A 26,005-nucleotide genomic window follows, 5' to 3' on the forward strand; every position below is an offset into this window, starting at 1 on the left:
TTCTTAGGGACTAGCCAAAGCCCCTCTTTACTCCCCTTGTTAACACTAAACAGATTAAATTCCAGGAGATTTTCCACAATAAGGCATGTTTTCAACTACTCCAGTCATTCCTGAGATATTTGTGGTTCTCCCCTGACCCTTCTCCAACTGAACAGTCTTCCAGTAACTTAAGCAAGTATATTAACAATCATTAGAGAAAGGTAATACAACTGCTCCTTATATAGCCCTTCCTTGTTTATATGTCAATATACAGTAATCTTTTGATTCCCAAGCTCTCTTCAAAAATAAAAAAATCCTTTGGTTGAGGCTTCCCGTAAGATTAACCATTTATAGAGGATATTATGAAAGTTTTCATTAATGGGGAGAAAGGATGCTCCAAAGGAGGTGGGGAAAAGGCTAATCTGGAAGAATCTCTAAAGAGGCTAAACAAGGGAGATTGAAAAAAGGACTGAAAGGGCAAAGCAAGGTGAACATAAAACACCTTACTGTGGAAAACGGGGGCAGCATTTTAGTTTATTGATGTTGCCTGGTAAACTGAGTTCACGAGTGCAAATGAGAAATCATACATAATGAAGTCATTACRGGGGCTCTAACACTGGACTTCGTTGTTAGTGTGCCAGTAAAAATGACCGATTAATCTAATTCCATATAACAGCAGGACAAAACAGCTGCAAACAAGGAAAACCTTGGAAATTAAATGCTGGAAACATTTATAAAGTACAAGCTAATGCTAAGACAAATGGACTATGTATCAGCTGTGGGGATGGAAAACAATCTGTATGGGAAAAAAAGAAACTGAATCACTTGGATAGTGGTGAACAGTTGTGAAGTATGCCCTGTCTAAAACAAATGAAAGAAGGTGTCTTAAAATATATTGCAATAACCAAAACACTGCTTATGTTTAACCTCAAACTTCTTCCAAAATGCAACGATCTGCAAACATTAGTTTGGTGGGGTAATAGACCAGGCTGAACCAAGATCATTCTGAGCTACAATACTTATTTTTTAACATTAAATGCCTAGGTAATGTTTGTGAAAATAAAGCTTCTCTTTGTTGTATGTGTTCTAGTTCTCAAACTTTAGTTACTAGGTATACTGAGTGGAAAACTCTGGCAAACTACAAGATGGACAATTGAGTCAAGCACTGTTCCTCAATTTTTAAAAGGAGGGCAAACTTCCCTACTCATAAGCCCCCTACACCAAAAAGAAAACCAAAAAGAAACTGCTTTGATTTCACCATTTTTGTTTCTTCCATATAAAAGACTTTAAAGTAAAGGTTATTTGAAGCAAAGAGAGGTTTGCATGATAGCATCTAATCACATACAACTCATAATAAAGCCTCTACTACACACTTATTAAGACTAAGTGTTYTAGAAACTTACAGCTTTCAGCTAAACTTGCTTTTCACAAAGTCAGAGGTAAAGCTACTCATGAATCCGGGATGAGAACAGTTATGCACACTAGAACAGTACCTTTTACCTTTCCATTTAATTCCAATCTCTGCCCTTTTCCCTGTTGCTTTTTTCTTTTAATTCAGCAGCAAATAATCCTCCCATCAGAGATAAAACTACATATAATCATCAAGTCACTTTACCAGGGGTTTCCACTATCTGCTGCAATTTCTATTRTATATTGAAAAAAATGTATAATTTCCTCACACTCCCCCAGTGCAGCCACTGCTACAGGTCTTTGTGGTGAACAGATTAGAGGAAGCATAGCACTACCCTACAGYCCTTGGTCCTTTCCTCCATAGTTCAGGAATGCTGCTAACTGCTATGAAATAAATCTGTTTTCTCATGGGTTAGGGAATAAGGAAGCTTCTAGGAAGAGGGAATCAGAAGGAGGCCATCCCAAAGGAGAAGATACCMTACACCTGTTCCATACCCTCATAACATAAGCACAAATCAATTGCTCGTCCAAGGATAGTTATGTTTTAAATAATAATATTTTGGGACTTAAGTAAACTCTCAAGCTGTGCAGGACAATTCTTCCTGTTTGTAGCCCTTTAAGAATTATTTTAAATCATCAGACAAATTTCTGATATGTTAAATTCCATTTCCTGTAAAGGATCTAGGTAACTATTAGAGGTGTAAGTATTACTGGGATTCATTTATTTAGGAAAAAAACCCCATTAACTAAGATTTGAAAAGAATTTCAAATTCTAACACAAAGTTCTGGAGAAGTTGAATGTATAGATAAAACAGAAAAACAACTAAGCAAAATAACAAAACAAACAAAAATCAATTTAAGAAGATACATAACTGCAGAAAAAAAATCACCAGTTTTGATAGCAGCAGGCTCAGAAATATGAATTTTCCCCACTGTCTACAGTATAGTGTGCATTGTAAAGACAGACAAACCCTGAAGTGTGATCAGACAACTACCTCAAGAGAGCTGGAGCAGGCCTCTGCATTTAGTCCATTTTCTTTCTGAATACACCCTATAATTAGAGAACAGTTCCTCATGCTGCCCCTCCCTTGAGCAACAAACGCTCAAACATTCACAGAATTTTAGAGCAGTATTGACAGTTGACAGAAGCATTTTTGCCTTAGGAGGGTGGAATGGACAGCATATGAACTCAAGACAAGAAAATGCAACTAACTGGCATACCTTTTTAAAGCATACAGGACATACATTAGGAATGGGGACCCGTAAAAACCAATTAAAAAACTCCACAGTTCCATATCATAGGTCTAAAACATTATTGTACAGCATTCCCCTAGTCTGGAAAAAAATTAACAACTTTAGGATTCAAAACTGCTGGAAAACTGACGCCTGACCAGTCCTCAATGCATCTGGAAGCAACTGCTTTCCGCACAGTTTACTCTGCTGCTCGTGTGCATAACCTGGGAAACTGAGGGTGATGACACCAGCACAGCTGCATACATTCATTTCTAACTACTGTAGTACTACTGATGAGAGAAAAACAGAACACTAARGCTTTAAAAACATAGATGCTCCTGAGGTCTATACCACACTACACCACTCAAATCACACCTTTCTTTATACACGTTGCTTATGCATGCAGACAGGAGTCAATCTGGGAAATAAATTCATTAGATGTGCATTACAGTTGCAAGACAATTGCATTTGACACACATTTAACAGAGTCAACAGGCAGTATCCCGCTACATTGTGAGAGCAAGCCTCAACGGCAGCAATTTGTTCTGGAAATACTTACTTCTGATGAGGTCACCATCAGTGCTATTTCCCCAGATGGACTGCTCTTGTATCTCTGCTTGTATACTTTGATTACTGGAAGGCTGGTTTATGTCTTTATCTCCTGCCACAGTAGTCTCTTGGTCAGTTTTTCCTAAGTCAAAAGAAATGTCAAGATTTTAGTTTCTACAGTATTTTTTCCTCTATGTGAGCAAAACTTATTTTTGAAAATTAAAATTCAGATAGTATAAAATATAACTTGTCTTAGCACCTCATTTTGTTTCCCTAGAATTAACTTGTAATGAAGTTAATTTTCCATTTGTTTTCCATATTTTTTCTTTAAGACTTTTAGTCATATTGTATTTAATTGTGCAAAATAGCACTCAGCAGCTTCTGTAACAAATTACAGTTGAGGGGGTTTTGTTTTTATATTTAGTTACCTTACAAAATTTTCATATAAAAATTATGTCACACAAAAAACCATTATTTGTTACTAACATACAGGTGACTGTAGCATATAAAAACTATAGTATTTCCACCAAATTCTGCTTTCTATTATTTACAGCTAAACACATAATTGAAGACAAATACAGCTGAAATATMAAAAGTGACTAGTACAAAAAATTCAGAAAAAATATAGTAACACAATTACCTATTTTTCATTAAAAACAATAGTTTTAAAAGCCATTGCTGATTAAAAGTCAATGTTTAGCAAATAATAAAAGTAAAGAGCATTTCTTCTCTCCAAATATATGTAAGGTGCAGGGAAAATTTTATAGTGAGGTTATTTGAGGGATTCTTCAGTTTATTTCACAATATAACAGATGTTGTTGATTTGATGACTTTGCCAGTTAACACAAGCAGACCAGAATTTCCTCTAATCAAGGTAAGTGACAGTTTTCATTTTCACTGTCATTAATGTTTTAATAATAAAATTCACACAAATCTTTCTGTTCTTGATTGCTATGGATTTCTCCTACTGGCATCCAAGGAAATATTTTCAAATCTGAATTTACTTTGTTCATTATTCACAGTGACAGATTATCAGTTTATATTACTTACTCAAGGGATCTGTCAAAGAGTAAATATTTTCAGTTGCATGTATTTTTTTGAGTATAGCTACAAATTTAGTATTTACAGCAAATCTAAATAAGCAACTGCTGAAAAGTCTGTTAGCTCTGTTTGTTTCAAACAAGAATATGTTTATAAATCCCTTATTACAATGAATGATACCAAATCCTCTAGTAAAGCAATTATTCCAGTCCTGAGACACAGAAAAAGCACTTACTGCTACTGTGACACAGGAAAGGTTAGTTTCTTCATGCAAGCCACAGCACTTTGATTTTAAATCCTAACTTTCTGCCTTTTTTATCCACCCTATTAAATTGAGGCACTGAACATCATTCAAAATAATATATGCCATCTTGTGTGTATAGTAGCATATGCCTTCAAGCACTGCTGCTTCCCTCCTATCAATTTCCACCTCTGAAATGTCTGACCTYGCTACCTCCGTGGTACTTCACTCTCAGTCCTCTCTCCAACCAACAACTTGTCCGTATTTCCTCAAGCCCATCCTGAGAGGAACCGTTTGACTYGGACTGGTGTAGTTGTTGAAATGAATGGGAAGATATTGCTTAACTTCAATGACTATTTGCCCCTTGCCCTGATGACTTATTCTTACCTAGATACTCATCCAACTAACACCAAAAAAACAAAAATAAAACAATACAAAAAACCAACCAAAAAAAAACCAAAACACCACAAAAACCCCAACAAAACGGAAAAAAAAAAAAAAAGCCACCAAACCAAACAACAACAAAAAACCCAAACCAAACACATAGGGTTTTTCAACCCATTTGGCAATCAGATACAAATTATTTCTGCCTAGTATGTATCAAATACAAATTGACTGCCTGGAAGTATGATGATTTTGCCTGTGCAGTTAAGCAGTAGGTTCATATGTTTTTCAAAAGTGTTTGAAAAGTGTTTTGGAATAGACTGAATAAAAATAAGTAGTGTCCTGACAGAGCTAGTGTAAAAGCACTCTGCTTTCCACAAACACTAAGCTTGAATGAGCTATTTTAGGAGATTTTGCTCCTCAATTACTTTACTACTGCAATGACACCAAAATTACAATACGTACCCAGCAGTGCAAGTACAGACCTGCAGAGCTGCTGTATRCAATTCTCTTGTATAGGATATGACTTTGCAGAACCCTATTATTTCATGTAGTAAACAATGAATGGCTTTAAGGAAACAATAATGTTAATATTATGGGGCCCTCAGCATTCTAGATTACTTTTTTATCTAAGAAATCAGAAGGAGTGCAGAATACAATCAGTCATCATCATTCATAAATTTATTTTTTTATCCCTCTGCTTTTTTTTCAGATTGGTATTTCTTTCTCCTTTTTTTTTCTCACAGTGTAGGCTGTATGTGTATTTTTCATGTGCACTTTTATTATTCTAGCTGGACATGATAAATGGCCAGTCAAGACCATGTAAACAATAGTAGCAGTTAAAAAGAAGAAGCAATATAAAAAAAATKAAAAACAATGCTACAGTTGAACACCAAACAATTTTGGTAGAAGGTTCAAAACAATTAACATTAATTATCTCTTCTTTGAACTATTGAATACACATGGAGAGTTCCTCGTCAATGCACCTAACAGAAACCCACACCATTAAACGTGTGTTTGGTATCTTACTTTGCACTCCAGAATTGCCCACTGGAGCAGTTCATCCTGGTAGATGCTGCTCTGTGGTGTGGTGAGCTCACCCTGGGCAGCAGCTAAGGACCACGCAGCCTCTCCTTCCTTCCCCAGCCCCCAGCAGGACAAGTGAAGAGAACAGAGAGGCCCAAGGGAGGTAACTCAGAGGTCAAGATTTAGGTCAGTAAGAGAACAAAAAAAGAARTGAAACAGGAGAAGCAAAGGCAATCAGTCTCCATCTCCCACAAGCAGACTGATGCCCAAACTAATCTCTAAACAATGGCTACCACCCCTACAATCTCCTCCCCTCAGTTTTAATTGCTGAGCATGACATTCTATGGCATGGAAAAGTCCTCTCATCAACCTGAGCCAGGTGCCTGAATGGTGTCCCCTCCCAAACCCACGCCTACCCCAAGTCTAGTCACAGGAGAGAAAGTGGGGAAAAAACATTGACCGATGCTGTGCAAGTGCTGCTCAGCAACAGCCAACGCACAGGTGTGCTCTCAACCTTGTTTGAGTCACTGATCCCAAACACTGCACCACCGGGGCTGCCATGAAGAAAATTAACCCCATCACACCCAGACTTAGTACAATGGGGCTTCAGAAATWGTAGACTTTATGATCTCTTTATTTGAGCTTTTTTCACTAATCACTTCTGATGCATCAGACCACTGAAAACAGACACATACTGGTGTCCTGATTCAGCTGCTTTTTCTTGAATATGTACCATGTCTCAGTTTTTGTACAAAGGAATTTATTGATTATCCCCTTATAAAAAACAGTTGATAATAGGACATAATTTCTTTTTTTTTAGTATTAGAGGTACCATGACAACATACAAGTTACAACCAGTCACACCTGCAGACAGCCTCAAGAACATTCCTGGSTTTTGTTGATGCTTTTACGTCAGGTGTCTTAGAAAGTTACAACCATAGTTTATGAAGAATCAACACAAAGACTTTAACAGAAATACTAATGACTGGATCTGGCCATAAACAAGTGTGCCTTTTTCCTATTGCATCTTCAAGTAAATTTGAAGTTTCAAATTTATGTTTCAATTAAGCTTACCCTTAAGAATTCTTTCTGTAAGACTTCCTTAGTATTTTAGCTTCTGCTTCCTTTAGCACACCCTTCCACTTTCATGTGGCTAACCTCCAATACTGACAGCCAAGAAGAAAAAGAGATGCTCTTCTTAACAGTTAAAATAATGGAAAGAAAAGACTCATTATGTTCTGAGTCTGGCAGTGCTAAAGTATAAATCCAATCTCTCTTCTAAACCACAGTAAGTTACTCTGGGTCATGTCACAAAAGCAATACAGGCTACTTACCTACCACAGTTCAGCCCCAAACCAGCAACTTGTGTGGCTCTGTACTTCCCCTAAACAGCAGTGCCAGGGCTGAAGAGCTTCTAGCCAAAAGCCCCAAGGAGTGACACCCACACAGAACACCCTGTGATTTATCCCAAAGGTAAACATAGGCAGAAACTCTACTTGTTCAGAGATTAATGCAAGTTTAAGATTGAAACAAGTAAAAGATATGACATGCTGGCAAAGTATAAAATGGGAATGGCTAACAGTCAAATAACATCTATGATAGAGACAACTGTTAAGCCACTAAGTGAAAAAAAAAATTAAAATTGTAATCACATCTCAAAATTACTGCTTCATTTAATAAGTGAATAAAGTGAATTACGGCTTTTTTTATATGGAATTTTTTACTTTAGTATATAAAAATCATTTTTATAGTACATGCATTTCATTTTAYATTTATTGTTATATTTATTTTAAAATTACACAGCAATACACATTGTCCACAGAACAGAAACTTGATTTCACCTTTCAGACTATCGTGATATCGATTGCGAACTTTTGTTTTAGTTTGGGGAATATTCCTCTGGTTACACACATTTCTTTGCAACATGACAAATTCTGCAAGACTCCACCAACTGAATAATGTCAGCAGTCTAGATTAGAAGCAAGGATACTATTACAGTAGCCCTATCAAAGAAAAAAAAAAAAAAAAAAAAAAAACCCAACAAATAGAGTTGTCAAGAAAGACCTAGGTATATGAGGCAAAAAGGATTTACAGGGCAATCTCCCCAGATTCCTTCCAATTCTGCTTTCTATACCTTTTGGAAGTTGCTGGAACATAGGTCAAATTCCTGAAAAATTCTTAGACTATCTTAGTGAATTATTTCTCTTTTCAGAGGTACATTTGTTGTATCTTTCTCTGTAATGTAAAGCATATTAAGTGGAGGTCAAATTAATATACAAAACTAATAGAAAATACCGAAAATATGGGTAATGCATGTGTTTTTGCAAGACACACCTCAAAGAGCTCAAGCCCTTGACAAATAACCAACTTTTCTTCTCCTAGTGCTCATCCATTTGTACATTCATACTCCAGCTGACTCCACAAGCCCCACATCTCCTTATTCAGAAATGGGTCCTCTGTGTGCTCAAACGTGGTAAATAGCTATGTACACCCTAATGTATCATGAGTACACAACACACACAAAACAAAAATGGAAACAAGTACCCAGAGTGKGATTGGCAGCTGATTTCTGTTCATTAAATGACACATAATCCTATATACTGACTCAGTCATTGCTTCCAAAAATGTGAATCATACGAGTGCATGACTAGCAGTTGAGAAACAGGTTTAGAGTTTGCCTATAAAATTTATGAGTTTGTATATAAAATGAATTCAATGGATTCTGCTTCAACAAGAGAAGGATTTGCTGCTATGACGCATTCATTTTCTGTTCATCAGCACTGTGGTGGACTGTTCCAAATAGCAAGTAAATAAAAAAAACTGCTGGGAAAGGCTTCTGGAAACCTGACTGCATCATTCTCATCAAGGAGAGAGAAATAAGCAAAACAGATTGGCACAGTGGGGTCACTGTGATCTCCAAAAATGCAGTCAGTAATAGTCCAACAGTTTTACAGCTTAGGGGCTGAGGAAAGATTTGGAAGCATGGGGCAAAGCTTACTCAGGTACCCAAATTTGACCCAGCWCTTGGGATGGAAACATGAATCCCCAGAAGCTCTGAGTTTATCCTGTAACAAGTGGATGAAATTTAAACATACTGTGCAAAGTTCAAATCATCCCAAATGAAATTTTGTCCTTCAAAGGAAAGCGGAATTACAAAAGAAAAAAACGTGCCACAAAACATTAACACAGACACAAAAGTAGATCTATGAGGAATAAAAAAGTCAAAGAATGTTTCCAAAAGGAAACATAACAATCAGTTCTCTGCCTCAAGCCTACCATTGTTGGGAGGGATTGAAGAGCATGTGGCAAACACTGCATTTCTAACACTTCCTTTGTTCATAAATAACCTTGCTGGCAAGGAACCACTAAGGATGCTACTTCCTACTGAAAATTCCACTGTTCATAACAATAACACAAAGAAATCCTGATAATGCCGCATTTCACAATGTAATTATTAACAGCAACACCTACCACCTACTTAATRAGATGGCTAAAACTTTTAGGCATTTTACATAACAAATAAGTTCAACAGTTTGTGTAACAGAATGCCTATTCCAGCATTTGCCTGACACAATTTCATTTCATTAAGGACATCTAATTAATAYAGATAATCCATAAATTATGGAACTGGAAGCCTCCAATTTGATATTTGATGGTTTTAAAACTAAAAACATTATTTGAATTAATTTGATTAAAAGAGCTTTCACTTAAATGTCTCATTGCAACTTTCAATGGCTTCAGAAGGGCCACTGAAAAATTAGAGCAATTTATCTCAGCAATTTTTTTGAAAACTCTTGTGAAGAATTTTCCAGGTGCAAGCTATGGAATAACTATGAATGTACTAGAAGTTTGACAGGCCTGAACAACTTAGAGTAATGATAAATTAAAAATGAATAGCAACATGCAAATAGGTATTCTGCATTATTATAAGTGCTAAAAAGGTCAAATACTTAAGTGAAAACTTTTCACAAATAACCACATTAATTATGCAGTCAGTTATGAATGTATGTCATTCATCCACAGAAGTTTCACACGTMTACAAAACCAGTTTCATGGAAGGGCTGAGCAATACCTGTCAGCTACAGCTGCATTAGCAACAGCATGGGCAATAAAACTGGGCCTGTACAGTGAAAGACACTTCAAGGACATTCCATATGTTCCAGGGGCTTTCTACTTTGCACTGGTTCTCAGATGTAATCTCAAAGACTGAAGGCTTACTAGTGGCTGGAGTATATTAGGCACATTCCCGCAGCTTTTAGATTATTTCGTGCAAAAGGAATTCCACTCAGGTCACTCCCTAGGATCACTCCATAATGCAAATCAAAGTGGTGGTGAACAGATGTACTTCAAAATTGCATGGCTGATCCAAATAAAAACCGTAGGATAACACACTCATTACTGGATGTTTCTTACTAGGAAAAAAAAAGAAAGTGTTTAAAGCAAAGAGAAATCTAACTTCTGAGAAGAATTACTGTGATAAAAAGTAAAGCTGTGGTATAAGATGGAACACAAATATTTCAAAACAAGATAGACAACCATTACAGTCAACTCTATGAARTACAAGTCTATCACACTCATGTGGGCATGAATCACTTTACTGGAATGGTATGCACCTTAAACTGAAAGCAGACATGYATTTTTATGACAAACTAGAGTCTGACAGCTATTTACCAAAGTTTTAGGTATTTTAGTCAGTAATAGTCAATAAATGCCTCAGTACTGGCACACAGCAATGAAACAAATTAAYACAGGTTCTCTCAACTCCTGTCAGATAGCAAGAGGGAACACAATTATAGAAGAAATATTTGGTAARTTTGAGCAATCTGAGTACACTGGGTAACAGTTAAAAATATATTACTCATAACACTGCTGGTAAAGTAGAATAATTATTTTGATAGCAATCACTGTTGCCTCAAGAGCATCCAAATATTCCCTGCATTAAGTCCTTTGTCACCCAATCTCATCTAGTCATCGGATTCCTTTAGTGTTCCTCATCATGAAAACAGTTAAGCACAGAAAATATGAAGAAATTTGAATTACATTCTTGAAGAGGAGCACTTTGTACATTTTCTGAATGGAAGTATTAGTTGCTGCATGTGGTTTCCTGAGATATCAAATCAGAACTGCATCTCCATCCCTCAACAATGAGATGATTTGCACCAGAGAGAGGTCACTTACAGAATTCAACCCTTGATATGTCTACAAGACTTCCCCATCYTCCTACTCCACCCCATAAAAATAAAAAATCCTAGTGGATTTCCATCATCTAAAGAATTATTACAGTGAAACTGTCAGTCTCAATTTCATAATGAATTTTTAATTATTATAATTATTGGTTTTATTTTCTTTCTTAATTGAGAACACTAAATATTATTCCTTTGTTATTCTAGGTTACAGTTAATTACCAATAAATAAAGATAAAAGCATTCCCAATATTTTATAGAYGGCAGTCCTACATTTTCTAAAATGTGGCCTGATTCTCTAAATGTAGTTACATGTCCACTGAATTTTTCTCTTGTATTCCATGGTTTATTCAAATGCAGAGGATTCAATTAAAAAAAAGTCTACCCATAGTCCAGGCAATAATCACACCATAACCTCTAACAGAGGAAACATTTTCCTTAAAGCAGAGAGTCGAATGGTCACTAATTGTCACATTCCTTCCTTAGGGACATTATTTTTGCACCTAGCAGTTGASAAAYACCTGATCAYAACTAAATTAAAGTGGTCCAAGAASGGACATGACACTATTCACTGACTACATCATACATGTAGATGSAATCATAATTTGGTTMCAAGGTCCACAAAYTACAGAAGAGGGCATAACCAGGATCTTGAACAAGAGTGCACAAGTAGAGCTACAATTTTGGAAGGATGTGGCAGAAATTAATGTGCTTGCAGAAATTAGGTGAAACCTTCCATCSTGCAGTGTCTCTTAGAGCAGCAGACTCCACTGACACAGATCATGGTTTAAAGACTGCAGCTGAATATTCACATTGCCACAAAAGAAGATACTATGATTTCATGTTCCCTCTCACAGCACACTAAYGGTGGAAGGGTGACACCCAGTATTCACACTGATATTTACGCATTTATTCAAAAATGAACTAACAAGGCGTAACAGTGATGGCAGATGCTGAGAGAGCGTATTGGTTAACGTAAGACAGAAAAATTCTTTTAAATTGTGAAAGCCAGAGCATGCCACATCTGGAGGCCAAACTATGTCTTTACCTAGTTTTCACCATGTCCACAACTGCTATCTACCTAGGCTTTATTATGTTTCTGTGAATTTTAATTAGGTTTGGGATAGCTATTTTTGAATATTCRAAATTCAATTGAAGCTTCTTTTCCTTTCATGGAAAAATACAATTAATCTYCAGCATCTGAATGTATGTGATAGCAAGCAAAAGAGCACTTTGTAGGTCTGTATYTTTTGATGATACCTCATAGAACTACAGAAGAGGAGAAGTTCACTCCCAGGATATAAGGTATTTATAYCAGTTAAACAAATATACAAAGCACATTAAAGTATGCTGTTAGAAATCAGAAACTTCTTCTCATTAGAATGCATTTAATACTTTATTATACATACAAGACAAGCTGCCTTTTTCTGATTAAGGAATGTTTAATTCTAGGTCAACACAGATTTCAAGTATCTCACTGTAAATATGTGAAGTCATTTATAGGTCAGTAATACAAATTTCAATCAAAGCTTTTAAAATTATCACCAAATTCTAGAGAAGTCAGTGTAATTTTGGATGTCCTGAGGGTAGAATAGAAGGATAGGGGCTKTTGAAAGTCCCAGACATACTATCTTCATTTTTCAGCCCTGGAATATTTGAATTACCTTACCCTGTAACCACACACTGCAAAGCTGACAACAGAAATTCTGGAATATAGACTGGAAATGTTATGAACTCACCTCTTCCTCTTTCCACCCCCACTTCCCCAACAGACTTAGACTAGAAAAAAAGCAACAAATATCCACATTAAAAATTCATATTATGCTTAAAYCTAAGTTCATTAGAATACAAGTTATGTACTTGAATGCTGAATTCTGCTAAAATCCAGCCTTGTCTTTATGGGGACAGTATACAAGCTTTAAAATTGAGCATGTGCCTTGATAGGTGTGGCCAGTGAGGAAACSATAATCATTATGCTTGCCAGTACCTTACTGATCCCTAAGAAAGCTGCAAGGTTAAATGGTGTCATTCAGATTTTCTGTACATTACTTGTCAGGGACAGACCAGTATTTGTTTCCTTACATTTCATTTTTAAAAAGGAGCATGTATTTACAATCACACATAAGACTTTCACTTCATAGTGAAAACTCAGTTTGAAGTAGCACTGGGAGAGWGAGGCCACTTTCCACGCTAGGTAGTTCACTGACTTATAATTTCAGTAACTTTGATGTATGGCCTACATGCAGAATGTAACCAGTACAGCCAGTTGACTACATGACAGATACAAACAACACACAGAGAAGAAACTCATATTACAAGTACTAATGGTTCAGGTAAAAATGTGCAGTTCAGCTCCACAAGCTTGATCTTCTGCATTTAATATTTTTTATTATTGTTTTTTACTGTTTAGAAGTTGTGAGTCATTCTCTAGAACCAAAAAAAAAAAACAACAAAAAAAACCAAAAAAACCCCACAACCAACAATAAGCCAACTTGCTGTCTGCCTGCCAAAACATTTTTCACTTAGCTACAGATAATTTCTGGTTTCTGAAATGAGTCTTCAACTTTGATTACACATAGCTATTGATTTTCCTAGTCACAAAAACAAGACTCCCTCTTAATCCACAGTTGCACAACTGTGTTACCAGGCTCTGCTCCAGTTAACCAGTTATGAATAAAGTTACAGTTCTTGAACAAGATTATTTGYCTGTTTTTCTGAAACTTTTTATACTCCTGTCAAAGTTCTGGAAAACCATAGCTGTAAACAAATAAACAAAGAAAAGTCTCATCTTCACACACCAGGACCTGACAGGCATTCTTTCCAATTTTGAGGATAACCTGCAATATACCTTGTCAAACTTCCTTACATGAAAGTGATCAGAGTATCAATGTATTTTGTTCAAAAGCAAATAAAACATAGCTTAAAGAATTTATCTTTAATGAATGTACTTTTAAACAACCTTTTGAACAGCTGATATGAAACAAGTCATAKTCTCCAAAACTGGTTTTAGCTACAGCATCACAGAGTAATGTAAGAAAAAAAACAGCAAGTGACCTCCAACCTGAACAACGCTCTTGCTATTGGATCAACYTTCCATAATTTATTGCAAGACCTRGAAGGAGAGCTTTACAGGAAAGAATTTCTAAACATAAACACAAAGCTGAGGAAAACAACAGTGATTTTTAAGGGCCAACATTCCCCCTCTGAATGACTGCATTTTTTCAAGTAATGAAAATCAGTGCTGAGAGCAGTGCATTTTTTTGTTCCTTTTTGCTTTTTTTTTCATTTTTATATGGGCATTTTGGGTTAAAACAATGAAAGTGGTGAAGTGAAAGTGCTGCAGAATACACTRAAGAGGGGAGGGTAAAGAGAAGAGGAGTTAAAACCCACAAATCAGATCGGTAAATGTATCATTCAAATAGAAGGCGCAACAATTACAGAGAAACTTTAAAGCAACTTACCTCGAGGGAGAGAGATCAAAGAGCTGTTTTCAGTCGGAGCTTGCTCTGGCCCTCCAGGCCCCGGAGGAAGAGGTTCTCTCACTTGGGACATCTGCCAGCTCTCTCGCCGAGTAACAGAGAGCCTGCACCCCTCTCCAACAAAACTAACACGCGACCCTGAAGGAACAAGCAAATGAAAGGACTCGTTAATGTATTTTATGCAGAAAACTCACGGCTCTGGGCGAGGGAMTGTAGAGGGACAGTAAGGAAGCGGCAGCAACTTTGCGACGCGGCGGCGGGCGCGCCCCCCGCCGCCTGCAGCGAGTACCCGCGGGGCCGGGGGGCGGCGGCCGCGGGGCGGGAGCGGTAGCGGGCCCGGAGCCGGGGCCGGGCGGCCGCGGGGGTGCCGGGGGTACCCGTCCGCAGCGGCGGAGCCGGCCAGCAGCGCGGAGCGCCTACCTTCGCATTTCCTCCCGCTCCGCCCGGCCCTGCGCCGCGCCCCGGCCGCTGGAGCCTTCGCGCCGCTCCCGCTCCGCCGCCGCCTCAGCCGGCAGCCGCCTCCTCCCGCCCGCGGGCCTTCCCCCGCGCAGTGGCGCGTACAGCCTGGCACTCGCACCGCCTGTCCCACCGCCGCCGCAGTCACTCCTTCTCCATCATTTCCGGACAATGAAACATCCCGCTCCGGCTGGCGGCGGCCGCGGCTCGGGGCGGCGGTTGTGCAGGTCCCGCCGCCCGCCAGCGACGAGCCCGCGGGCTGGGCAGGRCTGGGCTGTGCGGGGCGCCTCGCTGCCCCCAGCCCCCGGTCGGGCCTCCAGCCATGAAAATTCCCCCAGGAGACCGTAACCCGTCAGACAGAAGTAGGCAAGAAGGGGAAAAAACTCAGGAGACTGTGAAAGGCAGGCTTTCCGCCCGGGCAGGGTTTGCAGCTGCAGCGCTGGCAGCGGAGCGGGGCACGCTGCATGGCGCAGCCGCTGGCTCCGAGWTGGCCGCGGTGTCACGGATCGGCCGCCACCAGTTGCGCCTCGGCCGGGGAGCTGCACGTGGAGCCGCAGGCCCGCTGCCCTCCGGCCTGTGCACCCTCCGCGGGCCCTGCTGGCACGGCCGGCCTGCCTGCCCCTGCCCCGGCTGGTAACCTGCACATAGATCCATTTAATGGACTYCACAGCGGGCACACAGAAGTATTCAAAGAACACGAAGACTAGAACAAAAAGTAGAATTCTAGAGTGCTAACTTCTTCCTCTGTGCCATCTGCCGAGCGGTGATACCTGAACTGTCTCCATATACGAAATATGTTTCCTTCCTATGGCACAGTCTGATGAGGTCATCAGTTTCATGCTCTGTTCTTGCCCACACCATGGGGTACTGAAATTGTTCTTCACACATGCTTTTCCTTATTTACTCTATCACAGTATGTCCCTTTCTCAATTGAAGTGTGTCCATATTTTAAAAGATACTTCCCTTAAAATTTGCAAGCATTTTTTTTTATTATGGTTTAGTAAATATGCTGGCTTTACTGGTATGTCTCATTACATGACACAGTGACACAGTTAGATGTATTTCTGGGAAACAAAAGTAGGAAGATAAAATATGCAAATTATAGACTATCAGCATCCTAACATAAGATGGATATTTATTTTGATATCTTAAGGAAAATGCACAGGTATTAAAAGTTAACTTGTTAAAGTTTAGCCTTTTCCTGACATGCTTGCAGAACAACCAGGATAAAGTGTAAATATCTGACTAGGAGCCAGTTCTGTGGGAACTCCACACCCTTCAGGGCTAACTCTTATTTCAGAAGTCATCAGTACTTTCGCACCACTGTRCAGCTTTATTGTTGTCATTGCTGGTGCAATGCATATACTTTCTCTGAAAAMTACTATAATTTGAAAGTATTTCAGTAACCTAAGATGATTTTTGCTGCAGCTTAGTCTGTCTTTAAACATTTATATGGGAAAATGGAGGAAAAACAAGATGTTTTCTGTTGGAAAGAAGCTGTGTAAAAAAAAAAAAAATCCATTTGGGGCACCCAAAGCTATTATTTTACTGTGTAATAATAATATTGGTCTCAATGTCTACATTTACCATCTATGAAAACATTGCATAACTTTCCACAGTCCCCTCCTTGCTGTACTGGGGGCAGAGTGATCAAGACATAAGGTAGAATGACTTACCTCAAACTCCCAAGTGAGTCAGTAGCAGAAGAAAGGTTATGACTCACTCAACATACAAGCTTGTGTTTTTCCCTCTGAAACTGGAAACATAGAAGAGAGCTGTGGGAGGAGCAATAATTTGGCCAACCACACCCTGCTTCCAAAATATTTCATTGGATAATAAATGCCTATGAAGAGCTGATACCACCCRGTGTTGGTATTTTGGTGGGGTTTTTTAACCTTATCTATGAAACCCACATGGTAAACTCCATGACGTTCAGTTTATCTGTTTTAAAAAGATGATGGAATGAACTCACCCTGACATGGTTCAGTTGCAGAGTTTAAAGCAACTGAGTGAATTTACAGAACCTGCAGCAGACATTACAACTGATGCAGTTGGATCAGTTAGTCCTAAACAGAATCACATGTAGAAAAGGTAAGAGAAATCAAGACATGAAAAGCACAATTCACTGAAATAGTATTAAAAATATTGGGCAATACACAACACATGATGCACCAAAGGCTGTGATTGTAAAAAGATCGGTCCAGATGCGGGTCCTGTTAAYGAGATACCACAGATAGGCAAAGCTCATTGGCATAAGCACTTCCTGACAGTGCAACTTCTAACAAATACTCAGCAAATCTAAAATATCGTTGTACTGCTTTCCTGTAAAATGTGTATCATTCTGAAATATTATGGAAAAGTCTCCGAAAGTGAGCAGTTCAGATACTAACAGCAGCAGCCTTTTAAGTAGGCTACAAATTTGAGATATACTGTGTCTTACTGTAGCTACTGAGTTACAGGCTGTTGCACATATGCATTCCAATATAGTCTACCATTTCTAAACCATAAAATTCAGGCCTTGTAGGCAATTAATGGCAGATTTTGGRACTGATGTAAAGAGAGATTCAAAAGCCTTGTAAATAGGAAGTAAGTACTGTTTGTAGGCAAGTTAAAATTTCCTGAAAGGAAAAAAAAAAAAAAAAAAACCTAAAAAACCCAAACCTAAACAACCTAACAACTCCNCCACTAAAAAACCCAAACCTAAACAACCTAACAACTCCCCCCCAAAAAACACACCCCAGAAAAATACCCCCACACCACCATCACCATGAAAAAGCCCTCCAAGTTTCTTTCTCTATTAAAAAGATTCCTTAAAACACACTTCTATAAAAGTGAACAGAATGTAGAATATAAGTCGTCAGCCAAAATGACAAAATTGTTTATCACCAYCACCTAGACTGAGCTCCTACACCAGCCACACTAAAGTTATTAMCTGCAGTCAAAACAGGCTTGTCACTGAACAAATGAAAGTGTTTTAGAAAGGTGCAAGTCGTTTATTTAAAGTAAATGCATAACACTCCAAAATTAACAGTTGCAGAGGTTATTTACTCACATTATTAAAAACTTGAGCTGTATTTTTAGCTTGCATTTTCCAAGGCAAATTTTTAGTCTTTGTGGTTTTTTGTATATGAGATAGTTTGTGTTGGAGGAAGTTGTGRATAGCAGAGATGCCCATCTTAGAAATGCTGTAGGAGAATTGTGCTTAACTCTTTAAATAAAAAATGTGGTCAATATCTATTACTTAAGGATCAATGAAGGTCAGAATACTCACATTTTCTCCCCATCCTAACACTACCCTTTCCTTCCCCCAGGCTACTCTTTAACTGATGCTGATTTCCTTCTGTCAGCAGGAGCAGAGGAAACTGAAAACATTTTACTTACCTCTTAACACCCTTAAATAGTTCTGAATAATGGACAATAACGTTATTGAATCTTTTTGTGATTGATTGCTTGTACCTTAGTTACCTGTGAGTTCAAGTTATTCTCCTGCTATGTCTGAGAACATGATTTTTAACTTAGTAATATATAATTTTAACATATGTGTATTACTGTAAACTCCACCAGTCTTTTCAGTATAGGATCATGGCAGGAACTCTGTCCTAAATATTTTGCAGTTTAGCAACGCKGAAATAGAGAGACAGTTATAGTTAAAAGGGCTAAATATAAAACTTGGAGTTAAAGCCAAATTATATTGTAAAATAATATAGTTACAAGTCAAGATTTAAAAAATTGTACTTTTTTTTTTTTAATATAGAGTAAAAGCAGAAATACCCACAGTGTATTCTTAAAAGGACAGTAAAAGTGAATTTGATGATCACTATCAAGCTTGGTTTAGAGTACTTTTGGYTCCTGGTGTCCATGACCTAGCTTGTATATTACCCTTCTGCAAAACATCCTGTATAAAGYCGTGTCAATTGTCAGGTGCCAGAGCAAACCTGGTTGCAGCTGTGTTGTAGATGAGGATTTGTACTTCATAAAGCACAAAGTGCTATGRGATTGATGGTGCCTKAGACACCAGCTGGTTYTAACCAGGCAACCAAACCATTTTAGGCCAAGGAAATCCACCACCAAAGAGCACAAACATGGAAACAAATAAACATTTGAATGTCTAAAATGAAATTGGAGACATGCAGATTTAACTCCTTCCATAACCAGAACAGGAATGAAGAAATGCATGATCTTTCAGAGCAGCAACTTGTTCCAGGAATGCTGTGCCTGGGAGCAAGAGGTTTTTTTACCATAAACAATCATTGTCCAGGTTTGATGTTTTTCTGCCGCAGGATGGACTTCTTAGTGGAGAGAAAGGGAATATGWAGCTCAATCACTGCTTTCTGACAGCTTGAGGTATTTTTCTCCRTTTTATTTTTCTGTATACTAAGTATAAAAAGTACAGTAGTATATAGTGTTTTTGTAAAATACTTTCTACCACAGGTGGCAAAGATTTCATTAAAATTTATAAATTATGAGGTGAAAMAAAGAGAGTTCTCTGAGATTCATTATTTCTGATGTAACTGATGAAGTTCAGGGAGTTGCATGAGGATGAATTCAGCACAACAAGCTTTGTCCTGCTTAGGGCAAAGCACATCATGTGGCCTGGCTCGTGGTAATTTCAGCTATTCCTTAGCAAGCTCAAGCAAGTAGCTCRCTCAATCAGGTAATAGATCTCATAGAAAATAACAGATCATATATTAAGGCTTGCAAAATGACGTTTTATCACAACAAAATATCAACTAGTAATTCATTACATTCCTACAAGCAACTCAAGAAGTGTTCCGTTTATAATTACAGCTGTGCTGGATTACAGCAGTTAATTAATTTGCATATATTTCTTCAGCTATTCAGCTTTTCACTTTGCAGTTAATATTGCACCTTCCTTAATAAAAAACTTATTTAGGACTTCAGAAGAAACTTAAAATTCAGCAAAAATTAATATTTCAAAGTCCACTAATTTTTAAGGCATTCAAGATTATTTGGAACTTGACATTAAAGATCATCTCAGCTAAGGCAAGTGATGGACAACAGAAACTTTTTAATTACCTGGGCAATGATTTTAAGGAAATACTGATTAAAAAGTGTAGCTGCCTTAACACAGAATATTGTAATCTGAGTTCTATAGAGACTTGTAAATATATAATCACTTAAKGAATTTACCTGAAACATTTAGTCCTAATAATCCTAGAGGCTGCATTTACAGCATGCAAAAAGATCTTAAACTAAATATTTCTGATGCTTTTCAGGTTAACAAGGCTCTTTATGCTTTTGCAGCCTGAGAATTATCAGCATCTGGCATTATTCTACATTAGTATTTCATGCACATTCCTTACAATTGTGAGTATTCATGAAATTTACATTACCTTTTCTCTGCAGTATCAAACTAATTGCCGATATCAAATGATGTTTAAAAAATACTTTATCTAGAATTCTAGAAAACCAAAAATATTTCCATGTGAAAAGAATATCTAATCAGTCTGTACCCCAAAATTTTAAAACTGAAAATTCTAAACCAAGCATTTTTTACAAATAGAATAAATAATGCAGTGGAACAGAAGACTACATTGCTGTATGAGATCATGGTAACACATCCTGAGATCTATAAAAATTTAGTTAATTTTCTGCATCTTTAATATGAGCTCATAATACAGAGTACAGTTGCTCCTTTTGAGCTGCAAGAGAGTACCATCTCTAGTGAATCAATATTAAAAATATTATGCATTCTATCTTACATTTTCATGATATAGAATGCTCYTAGTTACATATTGTGTGTTATTCCTCATACATATTCAGAGCATATATTGTAACAGCTCCTTTGGAATCACTAACATGTAAGCTGTGAATGTGTATTAACAGCCAAATGCATTTGCATATTATGAGTCCGTAATACTGAATTCACWAGCAAAACGTTGATAAAAAGTCACTGCTATACATAGAAACAGAATTTTATTTTTTCATGTTTCTCACACCTGTGCCATCTTGCACAGTCATTTCTCACCCATATCTTCACAACTGATAAAAAGAAATACCTGGATCACAACAATTCTGGGAATTATTATTTTCTTGAAGTAAAATATTTTGTGAGTGTCTATATCATAATCATTATTTCCTGTAAATGTCTAAATATATCCTCCTGGTTTTTCATTTTTATGTCCATATAAATGACTGGACTAAAGTTTTAGTTAGCATTAAGTTCTCATTCAGATAGGACATGTAAAATGCCGATCATAGGAAAAACAAAATAAAAATAAACTTCAGTCAGTTGGAAAAACAAAATAAAAATAAACTTCAGTCAGTTCTGCTAGTATTTTTAACTGCCAAAATTTTGTTTATTTGTAAATTTGTAAAATAATGGAGGGGTTGCCATCCAGGAACGTGCAATTCTCTATGTTGAACAGAAGTAAAATTACAAAATAATGTTACACAGTAACATAATTACAAAACTTCATTTGGATAAAAAAGTTACTGTTTGTCTGCATTGACAGATGAGTATTCTAGCAACCCATGCAAGTAAGGATGGAAAAAGCCACCCTTTTAATTTTCTAAACAGGGAATGTAGGAAAATAGTCTTCTGCCTCAGTTTCTAACTTAGGTAAATGAAAGTCATACAAATCTTAGGCCCAAGTGTGATCTGATTCTGTGATTTTGCTGCTAGGATGGGGATTTTCCATAAGAAGAAAAAAAAAGCTAAGGTCCACTTGACTTTTGCCCAGTTTTCTTCCTTATTCTATAGAGTTGCTGGAATACCTGGAAAGACACAAGAGGAAATTACCTATACCATTTCAAGGACTGCAGTGTTGCCATATTGACTATTAGTTTTAAAATAATTTCAGGTGTATTATTTTTACAAGCAATACTGGAAATTACTTTATAGATCTGATATCACAGCAGAGACATTAACTGCAAAAAGTATTCAGTTATGCTTTCAGGCAATTAATGGCAATTCTAAACTACCTACCATGCAAAAAACCAGATAAATACACAAAACTATAATATCCAGCTAAAATACTAATAAGAACAGAAAACACAAACTATATTCAAAGGGGCTCCCATGCAGCTGGCACTTTTGGATCACATTTTTGCAGATGCAGTCCTGTCCAGTAACTGATGGCACAATAATATTGTTTATTAATATGTGTGATATCTGCCACGTATCTTTGAGATAATTTATGTATGTATGTATGTATGTATGTATGTAAATATGTATGTGGACCAAAAATCACTGTAATTTTAGTGTTTTCCCTTTAAAAGAAGTTATTACATTTTAGTTCACTGCAGAAGCCAGTGTAAAAATTCTTATATTTCCCTTTTATTTTTTGCATMGTTTGTTTCAATCATTTTAAAGTATTAGTGGAATTGCTGTAAAAGTCATAATGTTACAGTGTAATTTTATTTAGCATTGTTTTATATTATAAGATCTATAAACACGCTTCTGTAAACTTATAAAATCAGTTATTTTGAGGTCAGAGATGTGGGGGTTATTTTTTTCTTTTATTATTGTAAAGAAAATAAGACAGTTTGTACTCAATTATTTTATACTTCCTGCATACTATCTYAGAGAATGTTTCAAGATACAAATGCCAGCAGACTAAATTAACTTGCTAATCAGTGATCAACATAAACAAGGGTAATATTTTTCTGTAGTTTTGCAAACTGAGTTTCATATTTTCTCAAGAAATTATTTGCATTTTTGACTTAACACAATTTATTATAGTTTAAATAAAATTCTGATTCTGTGATCTAAAGCCAAGGAAGAATTAAGCAGTTGTGGCATGGGTGCTTTCACTGTTGAATCTCTGGTGTTCCAGTCCTGGATCTTTGACCAGTTCCCTGTTTTTTTTTCCTAATTTTGTTATGTAATAAATTTTTTTTAAGTCCCATTTGATTATATAATAGTGATAATCAATCCTGACTTTATCCAGTGCTCTCTGGTAGAGAGTAAACTTTTGAGCACTTTACTACAGTCTTCAAGAAGATTTGACACCTAGTTTTTAGGMTAAAAGGTATATTTTTAATCACTTTGCACCATAAATATATTTAAGCAGTAAATCAAGTGAGTATCATAAATGCTTGTGCCATTTTCTCTCATTATTTTGTCACTTGCAGTGGTGGCAGGAGAGATTCCAGCCCACTCCACTTTTTCTTAGCTCAGCATCTGTCTGCTGAARCTAGGAATGGGAATGCTTCTCCTATGATCATCCCAACTGCCAGCCCAAAACAATACATACTGCTCACTAGAACAGTAAATAGCTTCTTAAAATTGCCATTTGTGAGTAATGCTGAAGAGAATCATATAAAAATTTAGAAAAGGATTATTGAAGTGCTCTCTCAAAATGCTATAGAATTACCAGGTCTTACTGTCTTCAGAAAAAAAACCCCAAAATATACACCTGGAAATTTATGGGAAGGAGCTCTCAAGGCGTATATTCAATAGGTATTTCTTTCTGCATGCCATTGTATATGGGATCAAGTTTGCTAAGAATTAAAAAGACCTTAAATAATTTGTTAGAATGGGAAAAAATATGGAAGTTAATTTTCAGAAACATAGATTATCAGTCATTTAATTTTCTTGATATAAAGCTGTAGTTGGAAAAGACAAAACATGAGGGTAAGCAAAAACACTAAAAATGCTGGTTTTCCCCTTTTAATATCAAAAATATAACTCTCTTTTGTGACATCCATGGCTTCTACCATCTTATCATACATTCAATTCTCTTCCTGTGTGAGATTTGTTATTGAAAGAGAACTGATGAATCCCACCAAGGTGTCATGACACAGGAGAATGATACAATACTTCTTAAAATAAAGCAGAAGATATTTTGCCTTTTTCTCAATGAAAATGATTGAACTTGGGAACAATAGAGTGACTTATGCCTCACATTGATGAAAAAAGTCAGATTCTTGACCCATAGTTACAGCAATTTGAAAAATATTGCAATAATTTGCCCTATAGTTTGCAGGGAAATGCACAATTCAGGAATTTGGTAAAACAAAGTGAAGAAAATGCACAACAGATTTCTATACATACCCATTAATGTTTGTCTGAGTATCTGTCTAGACACCCATAGTTAACTACACTCACAATGTGTGTGCATAAAGGATATGCTACACTAGACCATGAGATTATGCATTTATCCTCATTTGTGAAGGTGGATGCCCAGAGCTCATGAATGGAAAAAAATATGTTATAAAGTATTTAATCCTAATCAATATTTATTAAAGGAGACAAAGACACAAAAATCTGCAGTAGTTTACTAAAAAAAACCAGGAAGCTGCACTTCTTATCATGTAATAATTAATGTAGTTTTATGATTTGTTTTAACCCTGAASTGAGTTTTTAAGAACTCTAATTATATTAATGTACTAAAAAAAATACAATTGTCACTTAGTTTCATTAAGCATGACATGTGACTGAAACTTTTGAAAATTACAAGTTGAGGTTGAAGTGACAGTAACACGGTATCAATGGGATGGAATTGTGCTTCTCACCACATTAATCAATACTTTTTTTTTTAATGTGTAAAGGATGTTTAGTTTAATTAATTTATGACTAGGTTCTTTCAAGTTAAGTCTTTCTGTCTTTGGATTTTAGTTTCATTTTAAAATATTCTGTCTGTAAATCCACAGCCAATCTCTTAAAATACTACTGTTGTGAAAGAATCCGTTTTCTGCATACCATGTGCAGATTGTGATATTGGTAATATAACTAAGTCATAAAGGGGACATGGCTCTGGAAAAGTTTTATATTGTCACGTGTTGCATACTCTGAGCAAAATCAGAAGATTTACATTTGTTCAGTTTATGGTATCTCACTTCTCTTTGTAAACCACAGGCTACACCTGCAATCCCCTAGCACAACCTAGATTTTTAATTTCCAATTGTGAGTAAATATGTTACTGAACCAAGTCAGCATTATATCTAGCTTWTTAGCTTAGTAGAGCCTGTATCACAGATCTGAAGCCCTTGAGTTGGAACCAAGAAGATCCTGCCATAAAATATTTTCATTACAACTTTATGGTTCAAAACACAAACACACACACTCCATGCTATTGTGCATAGCTGGGGTTTGCTTATGTTGTGCTTTGTGATAGCCCATGTAGTAGAATTTTAGTACTTTGGGATAAGTGAGCAGTTAGAAACTTTAATTTCTAATGCAGTTAATGAGCAGTGATAGGGTGTGTATACCGTGGACTTTTATGGGCAGCTATCAGGAAGAGTGCTTACAGCATCTGAACAGAATAGAATAACATTTTTGGACTATTTTCTATAAGTGTGGATAAATAACATACATATGATAATTGATACATAAATTTAAACTTCAGAAGGAACAAGAATGAAACAATTTAAGCTATCTCTTTCACAGTACTGTAAAGTCAATACATGAAGGGTTTCTAGAGCAAACTATTAGCTCTGTGTTGAGATAAAAGGGCCTTTCCAAGTAAAAGTATAGTTAGTACAAAGCATGAAGACAGTACTGAAACCTGCCCCTGTCAACAGGTCTAAACTTGTCTTTGGCATGGTTTGCAGCAAGACATAATGCAAACATTTTCATGTTGAATGTAAATTACTGTGAACCTGCTGGTAGCTTTCTCTGCTAACATCACATATTTCTGCTCTCTGCAGGCTGGGTAAACTGTAAGTTATGGACTTGCAACTTATATTGCTCTTTACATCTCCTGTACATCTGGCACTTTATTCCCATACCCTGCCAAAATTCTCATATAATATCTCTTAAACTTATTAATCCAGTTTGATTAAGAGACAGTGCTCATAGTGTAGGAGTATATGGGGCAATTTATGCCTTTTGAGAGTGATTAAATGCTGAAATGGAGCGGAGGCATTTGATAATCACAAGAGCTATTTATTGCTGGAATATTCCAGCCATCAGCCAGTATGAAAAGTACATTTAACCAACATGAAAAATTTTCTGGGCAAATGAAGGTTTGAAAGCAGTTGAGAACTCCTGCTCATGTCACATGAAGGGCAACCATAGGGAAAATTTGTATAGAATTCCATATGTTCCTCCCCCTAAA

The 26,005-nt window shown here is 36.8% G+C and overlaps 1 protein-coding gene across 4 annotated transcripts in view; it reads right to left on the reverse strand.

Annotated features, from left to right (window-relative positions):
• Positions 1-16,708, reverse strand: part of MDFIC (MyoD family inhibitor domain containing) — a 52,274-nt gene extending 35,566 nt beyond the window's left edge. The window contains exons 1-3 of one of the 4 annotated variants that reach the window (XM_057390492.1): positions 16,658-16,708; positions 14,508-14,663; positions 3,182-3,313 (exon numbers count right to left, since the gene is read on the reverse strand). In XM_057390492.1, coding sequence (XP_057246475.1) covers positions 3,182-3,313; positions 14,508-14,598 — 223 coding nt within the window. In that variant the 5' untranslated portion in view covers positions 14,599-14,663; positions 16,658-16,708. Of the gene's footprint in view, positions 1-3,181; positions 3,314-14,507; positions 14,664-14,814; positions 14,873-14,945; positions 15,058-15,717; positions 15,782-16,657 lie in introns of those variants that run through there. The other 3 variants (XM_057390490.1, XM_057390491.1, XM_057390493.1) reach the window with 3 other exon arrangements.
• Between the last annotated feature and the right edge of the window lie 9,297 nt (positions 16,709-26,005).

This window comes from Malurus melanocephalus, unplaced genomic scaffold (genome assembly GCF_030028575.1).
Source record: "Malurus melanocephalus ecotype Western Australia unplaced genomic scaffold, MMel_1.1 scaffold_27, whole genome shotgun sequence".
In the NCBI taxonomy this organism is placed as follows: domain Eukaryota; kingdom Metazoa; phylum Chordata; class Aves; order Passeriformes; family Maluridae; genus Malurus; species Malurus melanocephalus.